This window comes from Vipera ursinii (assembly GCF_947247035.1).
Source record: "Vipera ursinii genome assembly, chromosome: 4".
Taxonomy (NCBI): Eukaryota; Metazoa; Chordata; class Lepidosauria; order Squamata; family Viperidae; genus Vipera; species Vipera ursinii.
Window position 1 is genome coordinate 61,647,932 of NC_139514.1, and position 21,396 is coordinate 61,669,327.

Here is a 21,396-nt window from a genome sequence, read left to right on the forward strand (position 1 = left end):
TTTTAATATTGTATAAGTTATTTTTCTTGCAGTTGTAAAAGAAGTTAAAAAATGGATGGAAGCCAAAATAATATTGTATAAACTGTTTCTTCTGTTGTTGGCTTTGTCTTTATTTTTTTGCATTACACCTGAATGAAAAAAAAAGAATGTTGTGTCACGTTGTGCACAGAGACATCTTCCTATACGGTCCCCTGCATAAGCATAAAGGAATGGTATCATGTGTTTTGCAGCTCTTTTTTAAAAAAATGATGGTGACAGGTAGAAATTTTTCAAGCAAGACACAGCATTTATTTCTTGATTTGTGCGAAAGCCCATTCTGTTCTGTTAATTGCAACTTGAAAAAGACACTTAAAGCAAGTATATAAACTAACAAGGCAGTCGCAGAAGAAATTTGATGCTACTAAGAAACGGGGAATTTAGGAGAAAAGGTAGTACTTTGCAAAACTACATTGTTTGTTGGAGGACTGGCTCTTATTTCCCTCATTTCTTTTTTTTCTCTTCAGGATCACCCCCTATATATTGCAGCACAATAAGCAGCTTTTCAGTTTTGCAATAGATTACTACTACTACTACTACTACTACTACTACTACTACTAATAATAATAATAATAATAATAATAATAATAATAATAAATAATGACACAATCAGAAAAAAAATATGTCCATCCCAGTCTTGGTGGGGGGGGGGGGAAATCTCATTCTAGAGGGCTGGTGCTGCTACAGAGAAGTACACTTCCAGGGCCTGATGACATTATTTGATACTTGGTGACAGTACTTAATTCTTTTAAACCCTTCAGTTGATTAATTTTCAGGAGATGTGTGTGTGTTGCCTTCAAGTCAAGTTTTAACTCCTGGCTATTGCCTACATCAGACATGTCAAACACAAGGCCTGGGGGCCGGATCCAGCCCGTGAAGTGGTTTCATGTGGCCCGCGAAGCCATCCTGGAAACAGTGAGGGAACAGCCCCCACTGCCTTGGCCCTGGCCCAGAGACCCTCCTTCTGCCAGAGACCCTCAGATCTGTCCCACTCCTGCCCAGGCCCCCATAGGCACTCTTGATGCGAATGATATAGAGCTGGCCATGCCCATCCAGTAGGCCATACGCACTCTAGCCACACCCACCCAGTAGGCCACACCCACCCTGGCCATACCCACCCGGCCTCCTAAGGGCAACCGCAATGCTGATGCAGCCCTCAATGAAATTGAGTTTGACACCCCTGGCCTACATTTTCGGGTTGAGAGAGAATGACTGGCCAAATCACTCAGCTGGCTTTATGCCTAAAGTGGGACTAGAATTCACAGTGTCCCAGTTTCTAGCCTGGTGTCTTAACCACTACACACATTAAAAAATAAAGTTATGTGTTTAAGATCAACAAAACTCAATAGATAATTGTTAGAAATGTCTGCTTAGAAGTGATCCCCACTGAGTACGTTAGAATATATTCCCAGTAAGTATGAACAGGATTAAAGCTATAAAAAATACCTTGCTTGGGCTAAACTCTGCTGTTTTTTTAATCAGAGCATAGTGGTACTGTTTTTATAATCACTGATTTTCTTTTGTTTTATATAAAGTGATAGGTGATTTGGTTTGCATTTAAAGTTATTTTAGGAATTCTATGTTCACAGAGTAAACCTGCTTTTGGTGATAAAATAATTTATGTATTTTTTCTTCTTTTACTTGTATCACAGCTGATTTGAACAATGTTCGATTCTCAGCATATAGAACTGCCATGAAGCTCCGAAGACTACAGAAAGCTCTCTGTTGTGAGTATTCTGAATACCTTTGAGAATGTTTCTTAATTTCATTTTTGAAAAATGAATGAAAATATCTTCCATAGATAATTTTGTTGTCATTTGGGGCACAAATTGAACTATTTTTTCTCCCAGATTCAACCTTCATCATTGTGGGTTTGTTTTTCTAAATTCAGTGATAAATTCTTCATATATACATATACATATACATATACATATACATATACATATACATACAACTGTCCAATTTCTTTCCCATCTGCCCAAGGCTGCAGATTTTTTTCTCGTTATTTGCACTCTGACAGGCTTACATTATCATTTTAATAGGTTTCTCCTGAAGATATATATTATATTTTTTTCCATTTTTAGCTTCAAAAAGTATTTTGCTTGTTTTAAATTGGCTCTTCATGCATTAATATTGGTTGAAAATATTTTGATTTGATAAAAATATCAGTTATGAAATTATTCATGAAAAAGTAGCAGGTGCTTAGTTCATGTTTGGGTTTTTTATTTATTTTCTTTATTCCCCTGTTTTTTCACAATTAATGAGCAGAATATTTTGATAGCATAATCAGTGAAATTTAAAAATTTTTTGGAGTTTATGAACTGAACACTCCTGGCATTTTGTCCCCAATCTTTTATTTTTTTTAACTTGGCGTTCTAATTTGATGGTTAATTTGTCACATTATTATTAAAATCATTCTTATAAGAACCCAATTTTGCTTTCAAATCTTTTTCTTTTTGTTGAATTAATTTGTTAATATTATTTTATGTTATGCATAGTTAATTGTAAGAAGATCTTTCTGATAAATTGAAAGAACTATTTTATATTCTTTTTAAGAAGAGACTGGACAGCCATTTGTCTAAAATTGTATAGGGTTTCCTGCCTGAGCAGGGGGTTGGACTAGATGACCTCAGAGGTCCCTTCCAGTTTTTATTATTATTATTATTATTATTATTATTATTATTATTATTATTATTATTACCCCATCCAAAGAACCATTAAAATAGAAATCATAAAACCTTGACCAGATACTGATTAAAGCTGATTGCAGGAATTGGATCCCAATAAAGCATATGGGATTATAATCCAAATCAGTATCTCCAGATTGGTAAAATCTTTTCCAGTACTGAATTTTGACTTTAGATTTTTCACAAGAAGGAAAATAGTAAGAATAAAATAAAATCATAGAAGTGATGTCTTCACTCAAAAATCCGGTTCTGTCTCTCTTATACGCAATCTTATAGTTCTGAAACTTAGAAGTCAGATGTAAATGTCCTTTAAGATTTTATAGCCTTCTGTGTTTACCTTCTTTGGAAAATCCTTCTGAAGAAAATAGTCCTTCTGCCACGTTCTTTCATGGTAAGGCTAGTGGAGAAATGGTCAGATTTCCTCTTCCTTTTAGAAGATTCCAGATTTTAAACATCTTATTATTTTCTTGTTTTATTTCATGTACCACAACTACTTATGAAGTTCATTAGCTAGATCTGCAATTAGTGCAGATTAGTGCAGTTTGGCTAGGCAGCTTCCCTCTAGAGTACAGTTTTACACTAAGGAATGCTAGTGTTCCTCTTTACCTGTAGAATTTTAAATGTTAGTTTTGGTTTTCCTGCTCTCTATAAATATCTTGACCATTCTTTGCCAAACTGTACCATATTTAAATACCGTATGTTGTTTGCTGAAGGGACTATATAGATTGCAGTACAATAATGGAATGGTTTTTGCATAAATAGCCAATTGGCATTCAGCTTTTTGCACACACAGTGGTCGGAACTTCTGTTCAATGCATAGAGTCCCACTCTCCCTTCTATGTGTTCATTTTCTTGGTTAGTGACTATTTTCAGTCTATCCACTGCCAGTGATATATACAGAAAGATAACACAAAAGCTGTCGTGTCACTACAAGAAATCAAATCCTTCTTAAATTATCTATTAGTTCTATGCATATCAAGGGATTATTTGATAGCATTCAATGTCACTAGGGTCCCAGTATTAACTGGTCTATATATACAAATAGATCAGTTAAATTAACCTTTTCCCACGCTGCATTCATGTCTGCAGCTAAAGAGAGCTTAGTGAAAGTTGAGAAAGGAAGTCTTTTCACTCTCAATAAGACTTAGTAAAGGATAATATAAAGACATTTTAAGTTAAATCCTCAGGGTTTAATGCTACTACACACTGCCACTGAATATGGTGTGTGTGTGTGTGTGTGTGTGTACAAATCCATATGCACACACACAAAATACGTTTCTGGTCAAGATAAATAATAATAATATAATAAAAAGTTTCTGGTCAAGCTAAATAATGAAATAAATGTTTTGCTAAAGAAATTATTAAGAAAAAAAGTAACTCACATACATATATTAAACAAATTACTTAATCAAACATATTTTCACATTGCTACTGCTTATTAGTGATGTCCCATACTATATTTAAGTAAGGCTGAGGGACCATTGGTATTCTCTGAGCTTGGTTGTTTTCTTTCAGATTCTTTATTAATCAAACTAGGTAACATCATCAGTGCTTGTAGGGAGTGGGGTTTGCTCTCGTTTTATATTCTAGTGGCTTGCCCTGTCAGCATTGGCAGGAGTCGTCTTGGTGGTTCTTTGGTTGGACTGCTTACTGTTAGCTTGTTTGGCAGTTCCTTGATAAGGATATCACTTGCTTTTTGATTGTTGGTGTAATTAGTTGGTTAATCTTTTTGTAGATCTCTGCTCATCTGGGTGTTGTTTGTTGGTGAAGAGGTATTCGGGTCTTTTTACTCCCTTTTTGGCTTTTTAATTAACTCTTGAATGGTATATAGTTGTTGTTTAGATACCTGGTGATGGCCTATTTGCCAGAGTGCCAAGTGTCCAGGATTTCTGTAACATTTTTGGACTTGACTTGTCTAGGTTGGTCACAATTCCCCAGTTGGTGAAGTACCAGTATGGTTAAGTCTGTCCATAGATTGTGAAATTAAGGAGTTTTCATCATGTCTTCTGACAGCTTGTTGATGTTAATGGATGTGGTTTGCTAGGCTTCTGCTTGTGTGTCCTACTTAGTGGCTATTTCAATACACTGTATGTTGTATATCAATAGCCCCCAACCTTTCGGGTCCCAGGAACTGATTCCCTGGAGGGCAGCTTTTCCATGGAGCAGGGGGGGGCATGGTTTTACCCGCTGCCTAGATACCACATGTGCTCAGATGGGGTTTTGCTCACTAGTGTGGCCCAGTTCCTGGTGGACTGCAAGTTTGCAGCCCAGAGATTGGGGACCCCTGTTATAGAAGACTTCTGTTTTTTTCTTCTGGAGCTGCTGGGGTTTATGGTGTTAATTAGAATGTTTTGGAGAATGGGTTTATGTGCTATGCCAGTGTTCCGCAACCTTTCTGACTCAGCAGAGCGGTGGAAGTGGGGGGGAAGAGGGAATGGTTTCACGCACATGCCACTTTCATAAATGCAGTTTCACATGCACACATTCGCCCACCATTTTTGCAGCCTGGTTCTAAACAGGCTGTAGCCCGGTTCTAAACAGGCTGCAGCCCAGTGGCAGGTCACAGCCTGGGGGTTTGGGACTCCTGTGCTATCCTATGCTGATGTGATATGTTGATGTGTCCCATGCCATGTAATAGTCTGTTCATGGTTTCTGAGATTTTTTTTTAATTTATGGCAGGGTTGTCCTTTTCACAGCTTGTATTGGTTGTGCTATACTGGATTGAGTGGACAGGCACTTGATGAAGTTGCATGGATATCCATTTTGTTGGAAGATGATGTAGAGATGATCTGTTTCCTTTTTCTGATATTCAAGTTGTTGCAGTGTGTTTGTGCTCGTCTAAATAGTGTTCTAACACAGGTTCTCTTGTGGGAGGTTGGGTTGTTACTTTGATAGTAGAGCACTTGATTAATGATTGTAACTATGATTATGATCTATTTCCTATTACGGTACTTGCTATTTATATCTACTCTGTAAACGTAGACACTGGAGACAAATTCCTTGTTTGTCTTATCACACTTGGTTAATAAAGAATTCTATTCTATTCTATTCTATTCTATTCTATTCTATTCTATTCTATTCTATTCTATTCTATTCTATTCTATTCTATTCTATTCTATTCTAATTGTACCCTACCCTGTTGGTGGTGTGTTTTTTTTTATAAACTTGTGTTTCTAGTTTTCCACCCCTATCTTCTGATAAGAATATACAGCTTATTGTTGTTTTCCTTTTCCCTTGTGAATTTATACCTTTGAAAGTATGTGTGTCTTCTCACTAAGTAAAACTAAAGGAAAAAATAGAGAAACTTTTTCCTCTTTGAGCAGAAAGCATCTATAAAAGAACGATCTCTCTTTAGTTAAATACACTTTATACAGTTATTCTGCTGCTCAATACTTGAAGAGCTCACTCATCATTAATTCAGCCTCCCACTGGAGCTATGAACACTTAACCTCCTTAAACTCCTTTTTTTAAAAATAATATACTGTATATCCAATTGACTAATAAATTCTATATTACAGGTAGTGTCTCTTCATGATCCCAGGAAGGTGGCTGATAAGCCTTTGCTGAACAAGAAACAGCTTTTAAACTTGTAACTGCAATTATGCTACAAAATCTGAGTTCGCTTAGAAAAAAGACATTAATAGGTAGAAAACACTAAGGATATCTGTATCTTCAATTTAACATATTTGTATTTCAAATGTTGCTGAGTTCAACAGACACATTTAAATGATGTGATTATTCTGTCGGAACTGTTTCTTATTACAGGTTTTTTTTTTGTTTGTTTTTTTGTCATTACAGTGGATCTTTTGAATTTGTCTGCTGCATGTGATGCCTTGGACCAGCACAACCTCAAACAGAATGACCAACCAATTGATATACTTCAGATAATTAACTGCTTGACTACCATTTATGATAAATTGGAGCAAGAGCACAATAACTTAGTCAACGTCCCTCTTTGTGTAGATATGTGCCTCAACTGGCTTTTGAATGTTTATGACACGTAGGTCTCTGTAGTTTTCTATATCAGTTGACTGCAATAAACTATTCATATTTTTTTTAAAAAAATTAAAATGTTAAGTTGCTTTTATGGGAGAAAATCTGGGGTTATTTTGAAATTCACAAAGAGTTGCTGCAAGTTACCAAACTCTATCTTAAAAGCAACAAAATAAATGAATTACACCATTTAAATTTGAAGTTCTATATGACCCTAGAATTCGAACATAATTTAACGCTTGTTAATTGTTTTTAATTCTAATTGTCCTATTTATCAACTAATACAGTTATTAATCTTTGGGGTGCCAAAATTTAACTATATTAATTGCATTTCATAGTAAGCTGCTTCTCATAAACTAAGTATATATACACGTTTAATTCTATATATAGAATTACTATTCAGGGTTGGAAATAGAATAGAATAGGAATAGAATAGAGCTGGAAGGGACCTTGGAGGTCTTCTAGTCCAGTCCCCTGCTCAAGCAGAAGAACCTATACTATCTCAGACAAGTGACTATCTAGTCTCTTCTTAAAAATTTCCAGTGATGGAGAAGCCATGATTTCTGGAGGCAAGCTGTTCCACTGGTTAATTGTCCTCTCTGTCAGGAAGTTTCTCCTTAATTCCAGGTTGCTTCTCTATTTGATCAGTTTCCAATCATTGTTTCTCATTCTGCCCTCTGGTGCTTTGGTGAATAATGTGACCCCCTCTTCTTTGTGGCAGCCCCTCAAATATTAGATGGCTTAGATGTGAAAATGCTCATAATTCTGAAAATATTACAAAAAGCTTCACCATACAAATTATTCTAAAATTGTGTTAATGTAGTATGCTGAATGTACTAGTCCAATAAAAACTATTCCTTTGACCGTTTTTACTTTGTTTTAGGCTAGAACTGGAAATTCTTGTTTATTTCTAGCATTTTAATGTTAGATAAAGATATTATTTGCATTTACATTATTGCTTGCTTGTTTATTTATTTATTTGTTTGTTTGTTTGTTTGTTTGTTTGTTTGTTTAATATCAATAGGGGTCGAACTGGAAGGATCCGAGTCCTGTCTTTTAAAACTGGTGTAATTTCACTGTGTAAAGCACATCTGGAAGATAAATACAGATGTAAGTAATGCTTAGGGTTTTATATTTTCTGCCATTTATTATGAAAATAGATAAATAATAGCTCAAATTGTCTTTTCAAAAATTTTTCAGAAAACTTAGAAGTTAAAATATATTATGCAGGTTCCACACCAAAAGTTATCTAATGTGGTCTAGTTTAGTCCCACTGGAGATTATGGCCTTTATAGTTCACAAGTATCCAGCTGTAGAATGTTGCTGAATGACATGTGATAGGAATGGGCCAGGATCCAAAGAAAAATACACATGCACTAGATGGCTTAAATGTATTGATTGTGAGTCCCCATTTTTTTTTAAAAAAAAACATTGCAGTTATATCATGAAATTGCTTCTAAAGTGGTTTTCTACTATGCATTTCTCTCCACTATTAAACTCAAAAGAGAAGTAACCTGAGCCTTCATCACCTCTTTCTTATCTATTATGATCTGTTTCTTCTTTAATTGTGGTTACTTTTTTAATGTAAGCCACCTAGAGTCATTAGAAGGAATGAAATGGTTTTTGTTACTCATTCATGCAGATGGGTTATACAGCTATGCAATCCCATTTGTAAACCCAAAGCCTGCAGAATTCTTGATGGGAGCTTCCATCCTTGTATATTCCATGTGACTAGTGTAACTCCTTCTGGGTTTTTTCTATTGTTTTTACTATTTTCATTAGCATATTTGTCAGTCCGTTTTGTTTACAATTGTTATTATTCAGTCTGATTTTTTTCTTATTTTTCTTTATTCTTTCTTCAACTCTTATTTTTTTGAAACTCTGCATGACACCTTGACCTTTAGCTACAGGTATCCACTCCTAGCCTTGTATCCTAAGGCAGGGTTTTTCAACCGGTGGTACGCATACCACCGGTAGTATGCGTACCACCAGTGGTATGCGAGCCCCTGGCTGGTGGTACGCGAGCCCAGCCTAGCTAATTACAGTGGGGGAGGGAATGAGTCAAAATGGAGTCACACAGACCTGGAGATCAGCTGGAGCTGCAGAGCTTGCCAGAATCCCCAGGATCTGTGGTGACATGCTAATTGGAGCTTCCTGTGCACCTGGAAGAGGGCGGAGAGAAGAAAAAGTATAAAAGGGGCAGACCGGCCTGTTTTCAGAGGAACAGTGAGTGGAGTGGCCAGTGAGGAAGGGTGAGTGAGGAAGTGGTGTGTTTGGGGGAGAAGGGCTAGCAGGCGAACGGCTCCTGCCCAGCTTGCTTGCGGAAAACATACTGCTTGCTAACTGAAGCCCCAGGATCAGTGCCGGGTGGCCCGCTGCGCAGCTCACTTAGCAAGCAGCCTCTTTTCCGCAAGCAAGTGAGCTGGGCAAGAGCCTGGGATCAGCTGAGCTGCGCTCAGAAGTCGTGCTCAGAAACGCTGATCCCGTTCCCCCCCACCCCAAAAACCAGGGCTTTTACTCGCTTTTCACACTGGTGCGCTTTGCACGACTCACCCTTTCGCAGCGTGAAATGCAAGTAAAAGCCCTGCTTTTGGGGGTAGGGAGACTCGGGCGCCGTTCCTTGGGAATCCTCTCTCCCCACCCCATAAAGCAGGGCTTTTACTTGGTTTTCGCACTGCTGTGCTTTGCACGACTCACCCTTTTGCAGCGCAGCAGGAAATATCAAAGCTGTAAAAGTAAAACCTTATCTTTTCATTGCACTGAAATGTTTCTAACAACTTAAAAAATAAGAAAGATTATTCAGGTCATGTTTTGGCAACTGCATTAGTATCAAATAAATATTTCAGGTCTTTTCAAAATGGTCTTCCTTCTGTTACAGCTGTGCTATCTAGTCACTTCAAAATACATGCAGTCTAACAATTTCATACTCAGTTGAATTTTACTTGTGATACCATTTCTAACAGTCCCTGGGGCTGATGCATCTTTGTAACAGAATGTATCTTTTTCTTGGAAACACTGTATTTGCCATTTGTCAAAGCTTCCTGGGAATTTTCACACCAAGATAAACAAAAGATTCAGAGTATAATGTAAGTTCCATACCTTGTACTTGTCTAGATTATTGCTATAATTTAGTAACATCGTGTGCAACATACTCCAGTTTGACTGCATGAATTTCCCTCGTATTTTTATTCCATGTTTTCAGATCTTTTCAAGCAAGTAGCTAGTCCCACTGGATTCTGTGATCAACGTCATCTGGGTCTCCTCCTACATGACTCTATCCAGATTCCAAGGCAGTTGGGAGAAGTTGCTTCTTTTGGTGGCAGTAATATTGAACCCAGCGTTAGGAGTTGTTTTCAGTTTGTAAGTATATCTTTTGCTTTTAAAAAGACTCAATATTTTAATATTACAGTCATACCTCAGCACTTGACTGCTTCAAAACTTGTCAAATTTGGTAGTGGACACATTTTGAAACAGAAATCGTCCCGGCGCCTGGTAATTGACATGGGAGGAAGAACTTGCTAGTTAAGTGATAGTGACGTCACATGGTTTTCTCGGTAACCATCGGTTTTAGTATTCAGCACATCTTTCAGAACGAATTACAGAGAAGGACCAAGGACTGTGTAGATTTCAAGAGAAACATTTACAGTGAATTATTAAATTTTGATAAAATATGACTGTATTTTCTTTAACTCTTTCCTTGATTCACTGAAAATACCATATTTAATTGACTCAAAAATTAATCAGACCAGTTTGAAAGTGTTGGTGGAACTAGATCCGTCCCTTGTTAACATTTATTTCTCCATCTATACAAAATGATATTTACCAGCAACAAATCATATTAAATTTAGATTGAAAAACAGCAAAAGTAAGATATGCATAGGTGTAAAAGGTTTGGTTTGTGAAAATAGCCCATCCCAAACCTTGTGAAGCTTTGACTTCTCTGAAGCAGCAAGGATCTGTCATTACCCTGAAGGCAATCATTGCATACTGTGGTCAAATGAAAAAGAGAGAGGAGGAAAAGTTGAAGCTTTAAAGAATGGAATTTCACCTAAAAACCTTTCTTCCACATAACTACTATAAAAAAAGGAAACGTGGCCTCTAGCCATCCTTTGGAAGCACCTAAAGTATGTATTTGAGCTCTTCAATACTCTTAGATTATATTCTTTTATTTGATGTAAAGGAGGGGATATAAATTCTAGTTTTTCATTTCATGTCCATTGTCTCTTATGTGAATAATGTCACCCTCTAATGTGATTTGTTTACCTGGGCAGAAAGAAACCATTATTAATGAAGCCAAGTGGATTGATTTGTAATGTCACAAAACATTAACAAAAGAAAAAGAAAAACAGTGAAAGCTCATTTTATAATTTTGTGTTATGAGTGTATGAAGCAGAAGTTAGTATCTTCTTAGCTAATACAGCAAATAGTGAACGTGGTACTGTAGTAATGGTAGTAAAGGTCAGTCTATAAATAGCTTAATAAGTGAAGAACCAGAATTAGCATTTTGTACAAGAATCGAAGGGCTTAATTTAGTCTTCTTAAAATTTCAAAGGAGACAATAGATAAGTGATAAGTGCAAGGCATAGTGCAAAACAATAGCTATCTCTTCTTTTAAATTCCTGTTTCACCATGTTGTGCATGATAAAAGCCTTGCTTGAATGAATCAGTGCGTATTTCAAAAGCTATAAAGATCATGAATAGCCATTGAGATCCCATGACTATAGGCGCCTGGGAGTTCACAAAATTTTATTGATCCGTTTTCTTGCTATTTGAGGTCCCCTTAATATGCTGTTTAAATTAACCCATTCTGTTGTATGCTGAAAAAAGTTAACATTTAGGGTAGTTGTTTATAACTTTAAATTTTGTAAATATAGTTTTCTGTTTTGTTTTACTCAGGTTAAAATAAAGCTAATAAAGCTTACAGTAAATTAGCTCTCTAAATGTTAAGTGTTTGTGTGATGCTTTATCTGATTTCATAACTTTAAGCTGCAGACCATCTATAGATAAGTATCCAAGAAATATTTATTTTATTATTTCAATTGTGCTTCCAGCACACCTCTTTGTTCTTTAAAGAACAAAGACTGGCTAGTAATTGATATAAAGTATTCCTCTTTTCTCCTTTTGATGTCTCAGTTGTGTTTCCTATTTTAGTTTATGACATTTTGACATTTTAGTTGGGAAAAGAATTAGTGGCAAAAAAGCAGCATAGAATTTTACTGATTCTGCATATTGTTTAGGTCAGGGGTGTCAAACTCAATTTCATTGAGGGCCGCATCAGCATTGCGATTGCCCTCAGGGGGCCGGGTGGGTGTGGCCTACTGGGTGGGCATGGCTAAAGTGCGTATGGCCTACTGGGTGGGCATGGCCAGCTCTACATCGTTCGCATCAAGGGTGCCTATGGGGGCCTGGGAAGGAGTGGGATAGATCTGAGGGTCTCTGGCAGAAGGAGGGTCTCTGGGCCAGGGCCAAGGCAGTGGGGGCCGTTCCCTCACTGTTTCCAGGATGGCTTTGTGGGCCACATGAAACCACTTCATGGATCCGGCCCCCGGGCCTTGTGTTTGACATGTCTGGTCTAGGTACTTTAGAACCCAATAAGTTCTAGGAAATACATACTATATTTAAGAATTATAAGGCAATAGTTTCCAAAGTCTGGTTTTGTTAAAGTGCTGTGAGGAATCAATTTATGGAAGATCTATGGACGTTTCATAGTATATCAAGAGCAATCAATGAAAGGCATGAAGGGCAGTAGACTAGGACCTATAATATAGGTAACACATGATATGCATGGGAAGTGTCTTCATTATTTTGAGGATTTGGTCCCCTGAAGGCATTCTAGTGAGTTGCTTTTGATCTGTTTCTTCATGATCAAGAGTCACTGGTTATCTGTATGAATACCATTTATTAATTTTAACACATTCCAATCACACCTTTTTTTTAGAAATGAACAGTCTTGTTCCTGTTCTAAACTAATTTGATTTGCATAGGCAATTTTTTAGACTATAGTTCAGAATGTTTCTTAGTAGACTAGGAGAGATAACTGAAATAGTTTTTCAAGAGTTGCATTGACTACTACTTCCCTGAGAAGGTTTTTTTTCGGGGGGTGGTCTTATTAGCTTGGTCTAAATCCCTACTAAGGCTGGAGAAACCTTCAATATTCCACTTTTAATAAGCCCATCCTCCCTTAAAACCACCTAATTTTAACTGCAAGAAAATTAACCTTAGATTATTTGTTTGCTCCAAGGTATGTCACTTCATCAGTTTTTTGTTGCTTTTATTTTTATAGCATTTTTTCCTGCTATGTTTAATAATATTTGTTCAGATGTTATCCTGAGGTAACATCTATTCTTTATAAAGCTGCACAATCTTAAATAGCTGTGCTCTGTATATTTGGATTGAAGGTTCCTGGTCATTAAGCTGTTTTTTATTTCTTCTTTTGAAATTGCTATTTTAAGCATCCTGAATAATCCATACATGTTTTTTTTTACTGTACTAACAGAAAAAGATGAAATAAAAATGTCCGTAATCTTTCTTTGAAATGTACATTGTTGAGAATTCTGAGAACAGAAGCCTTGCTCTGTGGATAAGTATGAATTCACACTAGTTTTTGTAATATTCTCTTCAGTGGCAGAAAAGTAACTTTTTTATCCAAAGTAATTAGATACTTTTAGAACAAACTTTCAAAGTTGAAGTTATTTTTCTCTTTACAAGATTGAAGATAATTCTCTCCGCTCCATACTCTGGATGTTACAAATACTAAAGAAGAAAATCAAAGAATTCATATGTATTATAAACTTAGATTGTTTATATAATTTTGTTATTGACCCCAAAGCTGAACACTTGATATTGGGGGAAAAAAACCTTGAGAAACTAAAATGTGTATATCACGTTATACAAATTGCCACTGTGCTCCATATGTATTGCACACTCAAATAAATACTCTTCACATCTGTTTGAGTTCTTCAAAGGTGAAATAGACATTTTGATAAGTCTTACTTTTATTATTAGATTTTAGAATATAAGAAAAAACTATTGGATTGTTATATAACTTCATTGAGGAATAACCATATTTTCTCTTGTCACAGTTGCAAAGTAATATGTCAGTAAAGTGGTTGGAACACCTTCAGTTGCCTTTTGTATATATAAAGCCCTGAGCTACTGCTTGTGTGGATTTAGAGATTTTTTTAAAAAATTATAATAGGATCTCAGAGACCACTCAGCAACTATTTTTTTCTGTATTGTTTGATATTGAAAAGCGTTTGTTAATATGGCTCTACATCTTCTTATAATGTACTTAATTATTTTTATGAGGTAGAGATTGCACATCATTAGCATAGAGTGGTTCAGATCATAACTCTGAAACCATATGATTCAAAAAAGAACCTGCTGAAATTTGAATAACAGAATAGCAATTTTATTCACCCTAGCAGATTGACTTATAAGTTAAAAAGAACTGCAGACGGGTAAATTAATGTTTTACCTTTTATTATTCTGCCGGACTTTACTGCAGTATTGCAATACAGCATTCATATTTTTGACAGACATGGAAAGTTGTGAGTCTAGTGCAGGGGTAGGCAACCTCGGCTCTTTTATGACTCGTGGTCCACGAGTCATAAAAGAGCCGAGGTTGCCTAACCCTGGTCTAGTAGGAGGTAATTATCTAAACTAAAGTATACTTATATGGATACAGCTATAAATACCAGTATGATAGCAATGAAGAAGAGATTTTATTGACCTGTCATACAGGACATTTCCTAGCCCACACAAGCAAAGTCTCAAAAACTTAAAAAATCTTCATTAAAAAGACAGGGTCTTTATCCCAATGCAAGCTCTTGTAAAAATCAGAGGGGAGTGTATTTAAACTATTAAGAATCAAAACTATTTTTACTAATTATTTTTAAAGAGTGAAAAGCTATAAAAATAGGAACAACAATCCTAATTGTGGGACAAAATTTCATGAAAATGTTGGATCACAGCATCTATGCATATCCATGTCCTACGGACCGTATCATTGTATTCTTAAAATTATATGTAATGTATGAAATAAAATTTATAAATGCATCTCAATAAAAACTCCAAATAATGGTCAAATTATTTATCAAAACGTGTAGTCTTTTTTCCTCCTGACAATGCATCATTTTTCTCACATAGGCAAATAACAAACCTGAAATTGAAGCAGCTCTTTTTCTGGATTGGATGAGACTTGAGCCACAATCAATGGTTTGGCTTCCAGTTTTACATAGAGTGGCAGCTGCTGAAACTGCCAAACATCAGGCCAAGTGCAACATCTGTAAAGAATGTCCAATTATTGGATTCAGGTAAAATGCTAAATTAATACTTTTAAAATTACCACTGGAGCTATAATCATCAAAGATTATTCAGCATAGAAACTTATACATGCAATAAACAGTTATAGCACAGAATATCTCTGTAAGGAATAAATTGGTTTTTTTATCAAATGTATTTCTCTTTCTTAAGTGAACTAATGCAGGAAACATTCTGCAAATTTCTCCCACACTGAAAATCAGTTTTGTCTTTTTTCAAATTCAGTGTTCAGAAATTAAGCAAACAAGTTTATGAATTCCTTCTTCATTTTGAAATTGTGTTTGGGCACATAAAAATATATGCTATGCAGGTAGTCCTCAACTTACAACCATAACATTGAGCTCAAAATTTCTGTTGCTAAATGAGAAAGTTATGTGACTTTTTCCCCATTTTGTGACCTTTTGTGTCATAGTTGTTAAGTGAATCTCTGCAGTTGTTAAATTAATAGCACGGTTGTTAAGTGAATCTGGGTCCTGTATGGACTTTGCTTTCCAGAAGGTCTCAAAAGATGATCATGACCTCGGGATATGGCATCCGTCATAAATATGAGTCAGTTGACAAGCATCTGAATTTTGATCTCATGGCCCTGGGGATGCTGCAACAGTCATAAGTGTGAAAAACAACCATAAGTCGCTTCTTTCAGTGCTGTTGTAACTTTGAACAGTCACTAAATGAATGGTTGTAAGTTGAGAACTACCTCTATACACAATTAAGCTACTTTTGAATAGTAACAGTACAAATGATACTGGCTCCATTATTTTGAATGATGCCCAATTTATTACCTGATGAAGGTTTGTAGAATAGATGCAACATGTTCTCATAAGTGTATATCCAGTTACATTTTTGAATCTGATTTTGAAATCAGCTGCAACTTCTGACTTGTTAAAGCTACTTTATAAAATAATCATTATGATTATTTCAAAGAATTGAATTCTAACAGTAAAATCCTGCTATGACAAACAACATGTCTGATTAGTTGATAACCAGTCTATTACTGCTTTCAGGCAACTCGAGTTCTTTGATATTTGAATGAAAAATATCTTTATAGGCTATACATAATTCAAAAACCAAAAAATAAAAATGGTTTAAGAGTTTTCAGTTATTTTCCCCATCTTCTCAATGTTTGTAAATGGATCTCTTATAATTAATTTTCTGTTGCTGATGAAAATGGTATCATATGAAGCTGTAATATGTGTAAGTCTTCAGACTTACACCTAAGTACTAGTTTACTCATAAATCTGTAAATTGCATTTTTCCCTTCTCTTTCAGATACAGAAGCTTAAAGCACTTTAACTACGATATCTGCCAAAGCTGCTTCTTTTCTGGCCGAGTTGCAAAAGGTCATAAGATGCACTACCCAATGGTGGAATATTGTACACCAGTAAGTAATGATCACAGTGATTGTAATATAGATCACTGAATGAATGACTGTACTTATATTTGTTTAGATAAATTAGTAAGATTGACTAGGGAATTGTTTGGTTTGAAAGCATTATGCCTTTTGTACAAACAAAATGGAAGTCATGATAGTTCATTGTTATCTGTTACTTTTCATATATATATTTTGAAATTATATACCGGTAAAGTTGAGATTCATTGCTAAAATTGATTTTAGGTATTGTTCAGTAAGATCTGAATATTTCTAAAATATATGTTTGCACCTTAAAAGAATCCTCCTCATCATATTAGGACAAAATTGGGTGCTCTGTCACTGGAGATTTTTAAGAATTGGCTAGACAGTCACTTGTCTGAGATGGTATAGGTCCTCCTGCTTGAACAGGGGACTGGACTAGAAGACCTTCAAGGTCCCTTCAAGGTCTATTCTATTCAAATTACTATCTAATTCTGAATGCAGTTGTTGTAATTAATCCATCATATAATGGTTGTGATAATTGGTTGAATATGCTGGTGTTAGGAGAGATATCATTATTTAGAATGATTTCAGTGTTTGATATGTATGTCAAACATTGGCAACATTCAGCCTGGATTCTTTATTTTAAAAAATGGCTTACGGTCATAACCTGTTCGAAAGCTGGTAATTTAAGACATGCTTCAGATGAAAAGAAGTTAAAATGCATTTTAAACATTCCAATTTATACAGACACACCACAAAGGATGTACCTCATCTTATTAACTTTAGCTATAATCTTTCAAATACAGCCTAAAAATAAAAATCAGTAGAATGGGAGAAGTGCTATATCCTTTTATGTTGTCTTCTCCAGCTAAGCTAACATAATGATAGTTCTGTTAAGCATATCCAAAAGAGGATGTGAAATAGACATGTTCGAACAACTATTCATTCTTACAATCTGGCAGAGAAAATGGTTAATTCTCCTAATGTTAATGTGCAGCTCCACTTTCTTCCATCCTGTAATTAGATGTTATTTCTACTTGCCTAGTAAAAAAAAGTTGGTATTAAAAATTAATATGAACTATAAATGGCATTTTATTCTGTGTGTGTGTGTGTGCGTCTGTGTGTGTGTGCGTACGCGCGTGCGTGTTGAATATAAGAACAATGTAGCATATTGGTTAAGTTACTAGTCTCAGAGTGGAAAGACCCAGATTCTAGCCCTTTCCTAGATACATGTTTTCTGAAATTCTTGTATTGTTAGCTAATTTAGAATTTGCAGGATGGATATCAAAGCAGAAGGACATTAAAAGGGGTGCTAGCACTAAAACAACCAAAATTATGTTTGTGTAAACCAGGCATGTCAAACTGCTGTCCTGCGGGCCGGATGTATCATACTAAAACCGCGCCCACCCCATTGCCAGCAAAGGGGAAAAAGTCGCGATACAGCATGTGACGTCAAGAGTTTGACATGCCTGGTGTAAACTGTCCCTATTAATTACTTGCAGCATAAGGAGCGAGCCCCTCCTCCATCTGCCATGGTGACCCTGTCTCGATTTTCATTCAGCAAGTTTTACAGCCTTGCTGCCTCTCTTTCCCTTACAGCTTCAGAGCTGAGCTCCAAATCAAACTAAAATCATTATGGTCATAGACCAGCATAAGAAAAATAAAATACAGACAATTATTATATATATATTACTATATACATACATACATACTTTTAAAAATCTATAAAAAGGGTAAACATTAAATTCAGGAAAACGTAAAATTAGAATGTAGCTAACTGATTTTAACAGTATAAACATTCTTAGTAACAAATAATTTTAATTGTTGGTGCATAGAACCTAGCCACATGGTAGATTATAGCAGGATTGGTGTCCACAAGCAAGGAGGAGGCATAAAATTGTCCTTGACTATTTATACAGTATATGTGAAATGAGGCTAATATAAATGTCTCTGTAGTACAAATACTGAAGGAGCACATGCTATTGTTTCTGTACATTTAGAGTCACAGGGACATTGTCTCTCTAGTTAGAGAATTTTCCTGTATCAGCCATCAATGGCAACTGAAGGAAAGCATGACATAATGCTAGAATGAAGGCTCTCCAGCAGTTAGGTACTTTTAGACAATAAAGGTTGGGGCCTTGGTTAGATCCAGTTGGCCTTGTGTTTGCTATACACTGTTTAACAAAAGCTTCGATGTGGTCATATCAGTGGTGGGATTCAGCGAGTTTGCACCACTTCGGCAGAACTGGTAGTTAAATTTTTGTTGCTCAGACCCAGAATGGACTTCCGGAAGCAGCATCCATACAGAGAACCGGTTGTTCACATATTTGAATCCCACCACTGGGTCATACTCAATGCTGACTAGAAAACCTGGAGACAAACCCAAAATATTTAGTTGCCTCTGCTTTTTTAAATATGTATTGAAAATCATCCCTCATAGTGGGATGAGACCAAGGGGAAAAAGAAATTGTTTGAGCCAATAACTGAGTATGTTCATCCACACTCAGGCCTCCACTTTCATGAGGCCTGAGTCCAACCTCAGGGTGGAATTAGAACCTATTTTGGAACTTGAAAGACTTGAACAAGTTCTACTAGAGCAACGTTGGGCACCATAAAGACGTTGTGCTCTGAATAGTTTGAGTGCTGCAGGTATAAGGTAAAGGTAAATGTTCCCCCGCACATGCGTGCTAGTCGTTTCCAACTCTTGGGGTCGGTGCTCATCTCCGTTTCAAAGCCGAAGAGCCAGCGCTTGTCCGAGGACGACTCTGGTCATGTGGCCGGCATGACTAGACGTCAAAGGCGCACGGAACACTGTTACCTTCCCACCGTAGTGGTCCCTATTTTCTACTTGCATTTTTACGTGCTTTCGAACTGTTAGGTTGGCAGAAGCTGGGACGAGTAACAGGTGCTCACTCTGTTACACGGCACTCGGGATTCGACCCGCCAAACTGCCGACCTTCTGATTGACAAGCTCAGCGTCCTAACCCACTGAGCCACCGCATCCCTCTGCTGTAGGTATATAATGGTCTATATACCTGCAGTTGTCTTGTGGAATTTGAGGATGGCATTTCAGCTCCGCTGTGTGTTTTAAGCAATGTTTCCATCTGTTAGCAGAATGAAGGATTATTCTCAAAACAGGAACTTGTTCAACTTATCCTCCAGAAATAGCTTTTGGGTCTTTTGGCAAATTCTATGGTTTTGATTTTTGGATAATTTGAATACTAGATGTTCTTCTCTACTGTGCTATTCCTATTGCTCTAATGCTATTTTCAGGCCAACAGGTATTTTTGAAAGTAGTGTTGCATCATGTGGATAAAGTAAAGCAGCAAGTTTAAAGAGTGAAACTTGTGTTGAGGAGTTGATATAAAAATTAAACAGGAATGGGGCCAATATCCATCCTCTGTACTAGACACTGATCAAAGATTGACCAGCTTTTCCCAAAACCATCTTGCTCCTCTGCAAGGCTATTTTCTTGTTCCAGCAAGTTTGGAATTTCTGTTGTAGGTGACTTGCGTAGATTTTAAAGATTTTGTTGAGGAAGCTGATTGGTTTATAGCTGGTAAGATTATCCTTTTTCCTTTCTTTATAATACTGATTGCAGATCCCTGGTCTTTTGGCTTGGCCATGGGCATCTATGTAGGTAAAGAGTGAGGCCCGAGTGTGGCCCAGAAGTTCAAGTTGTTTTTAATGACCTGTAGAGGGTTAAGATCTTCTCCTGGGGCTTTTCATAATCTTGGATGAGTAGCAAGATTCTTGGTCACTGTCACTGGTGCCCACATTGGCAGATTTTCTATAGTTTGCTTAGGACATACACTTTCCGCAGAGGTGTCCATGTGCTCCAAAAGGGTGCTTCTCAGATCCCTGGGGGGATGTGACAGTCCACCATGAAAGGACCATTGCTTTGAGAGCTTGGTGTGGTATGCCAGAATAGACCTGAATCTTTGGATTCGACTCCTTAAATGAAAGAGTTGCTCAGTTTAGGCATCACAAAGGAAGCTGAGATATTAATGAGGTGTCCAGCAGACACTGGGTCTTACTTCAACAAAAGAGGCAAATAATTATCTTCTTGGGATTAGAGCTGGAAGTTTGTTAGCTCGCAAAAGTAAATAGAAATAGCTACATTATCTAAGCACCCTCTCTTCCATGTGTTGAAAGAACAGACCAGGTGACTTTTCACCATAATATTCTCTCACCCTTGACTGTGAAGTTGAAAACATAGATTATGGTTCATACTGTTCGTTTCATTCTGCAATGGATTGATTCTGAATGGAAAGAGGGAAAGATGTGATTCTTTCCTGCTGTTTAAAAATAGCTACTGTAAATCTAATAAGCATAATAGAAGTCTGTTACACATGATAACAGTCCTATCACTATAAAAATGATAATTTTTTCCCTACTTTTTCTTCAAGTCTGCTTTTATTATGCATAGCAATCTTGTTATAAAACAGCTATATGCTTTACAGATATTTTGCTTGCTTGGTTGCAAAGGTGTTTTGTCAGTTTATTCTCAATATGCTTATGTAGAGAATTATAGATTATCATGGGTTTGACATACTTGTATTTTAACATTTGTGTTATTGTAATCTTGCAATCACAGAGTTTTGTATTGTAGAAAAAAAGGCTAAAAGCATAGAGGAAAATCTAAATATTCAACTAAATGATTCTTTGTATGGATAGGGTTCGCAACTTGGGAGTCCTCCTAGATCAGACATGTCAAACACAAGGCCCGGGGGCCAGATCCGGCCCGTGAAGTGGTTTCATGTGGCCCGCGAAGCCATCCTGGAAACAGTGAGGGAACGGCCCCCACTGCCTTGGCCCTGGCCCAGAGACCCTCAGATCTGTCCCACTTCTGCCCAGGCCCCCATAGGCACCCTTGATGCGAACGATGTAGAGCTGGCCACGCCCACCCAGTAGGCCATACACACTCTAGCCACGCCCACCCAGTAGGCCACGCCCACCCTGGCCACACCCACCCGGCCCCCTGAGGGCAACCGCAATGCTGAT

At 36.8% G+C, this 21,396-nt stretch overlaps 1 protein-coding gene across 10 annotated transcripts in view; it reads left to right on the forward strand.

Annotated features, from left to right (window-relative positions):
* Positions 1-21,396, forward strand: part of DMD (dystrophin) — a 906,062-nt gene that overhangs the window by 837,171 nt on the left and 47,495 nt on the right. For all 10 annotated transcript variants that reach the window (XR_014492555.1, XM_083362891.1, XM_083362889.1 and 7 more), the window contains 6 exons: positions 1,689-1,763; positions 6,522-6,723; positions 7,741-7,826; positions 9,919-10,076; positions 14,865-15,031; positions 16,308-16,419. Coding sequence is in view for 9 of the 10 variants with exons in the window: in XM_083362891.1 (XP_083219017.1) it covers positions 1,689-1,763; positions 6,522-6,723; positions 7,741-7,826; positions 9,919-10,076; positions 14,865-15,031; positions 16,308-16,419 (800 nt within the window). In the remaining variant the exon portion in view is untranslated. The remainder of the gene's footprint in view (positions 1-1,688; positions 1,764-6,521; positions 6,724-7,740; positions 7,827-9,918; positions 10,077-14,864; positions 15,032-16,307; positions 16,420-21,396) is intronic.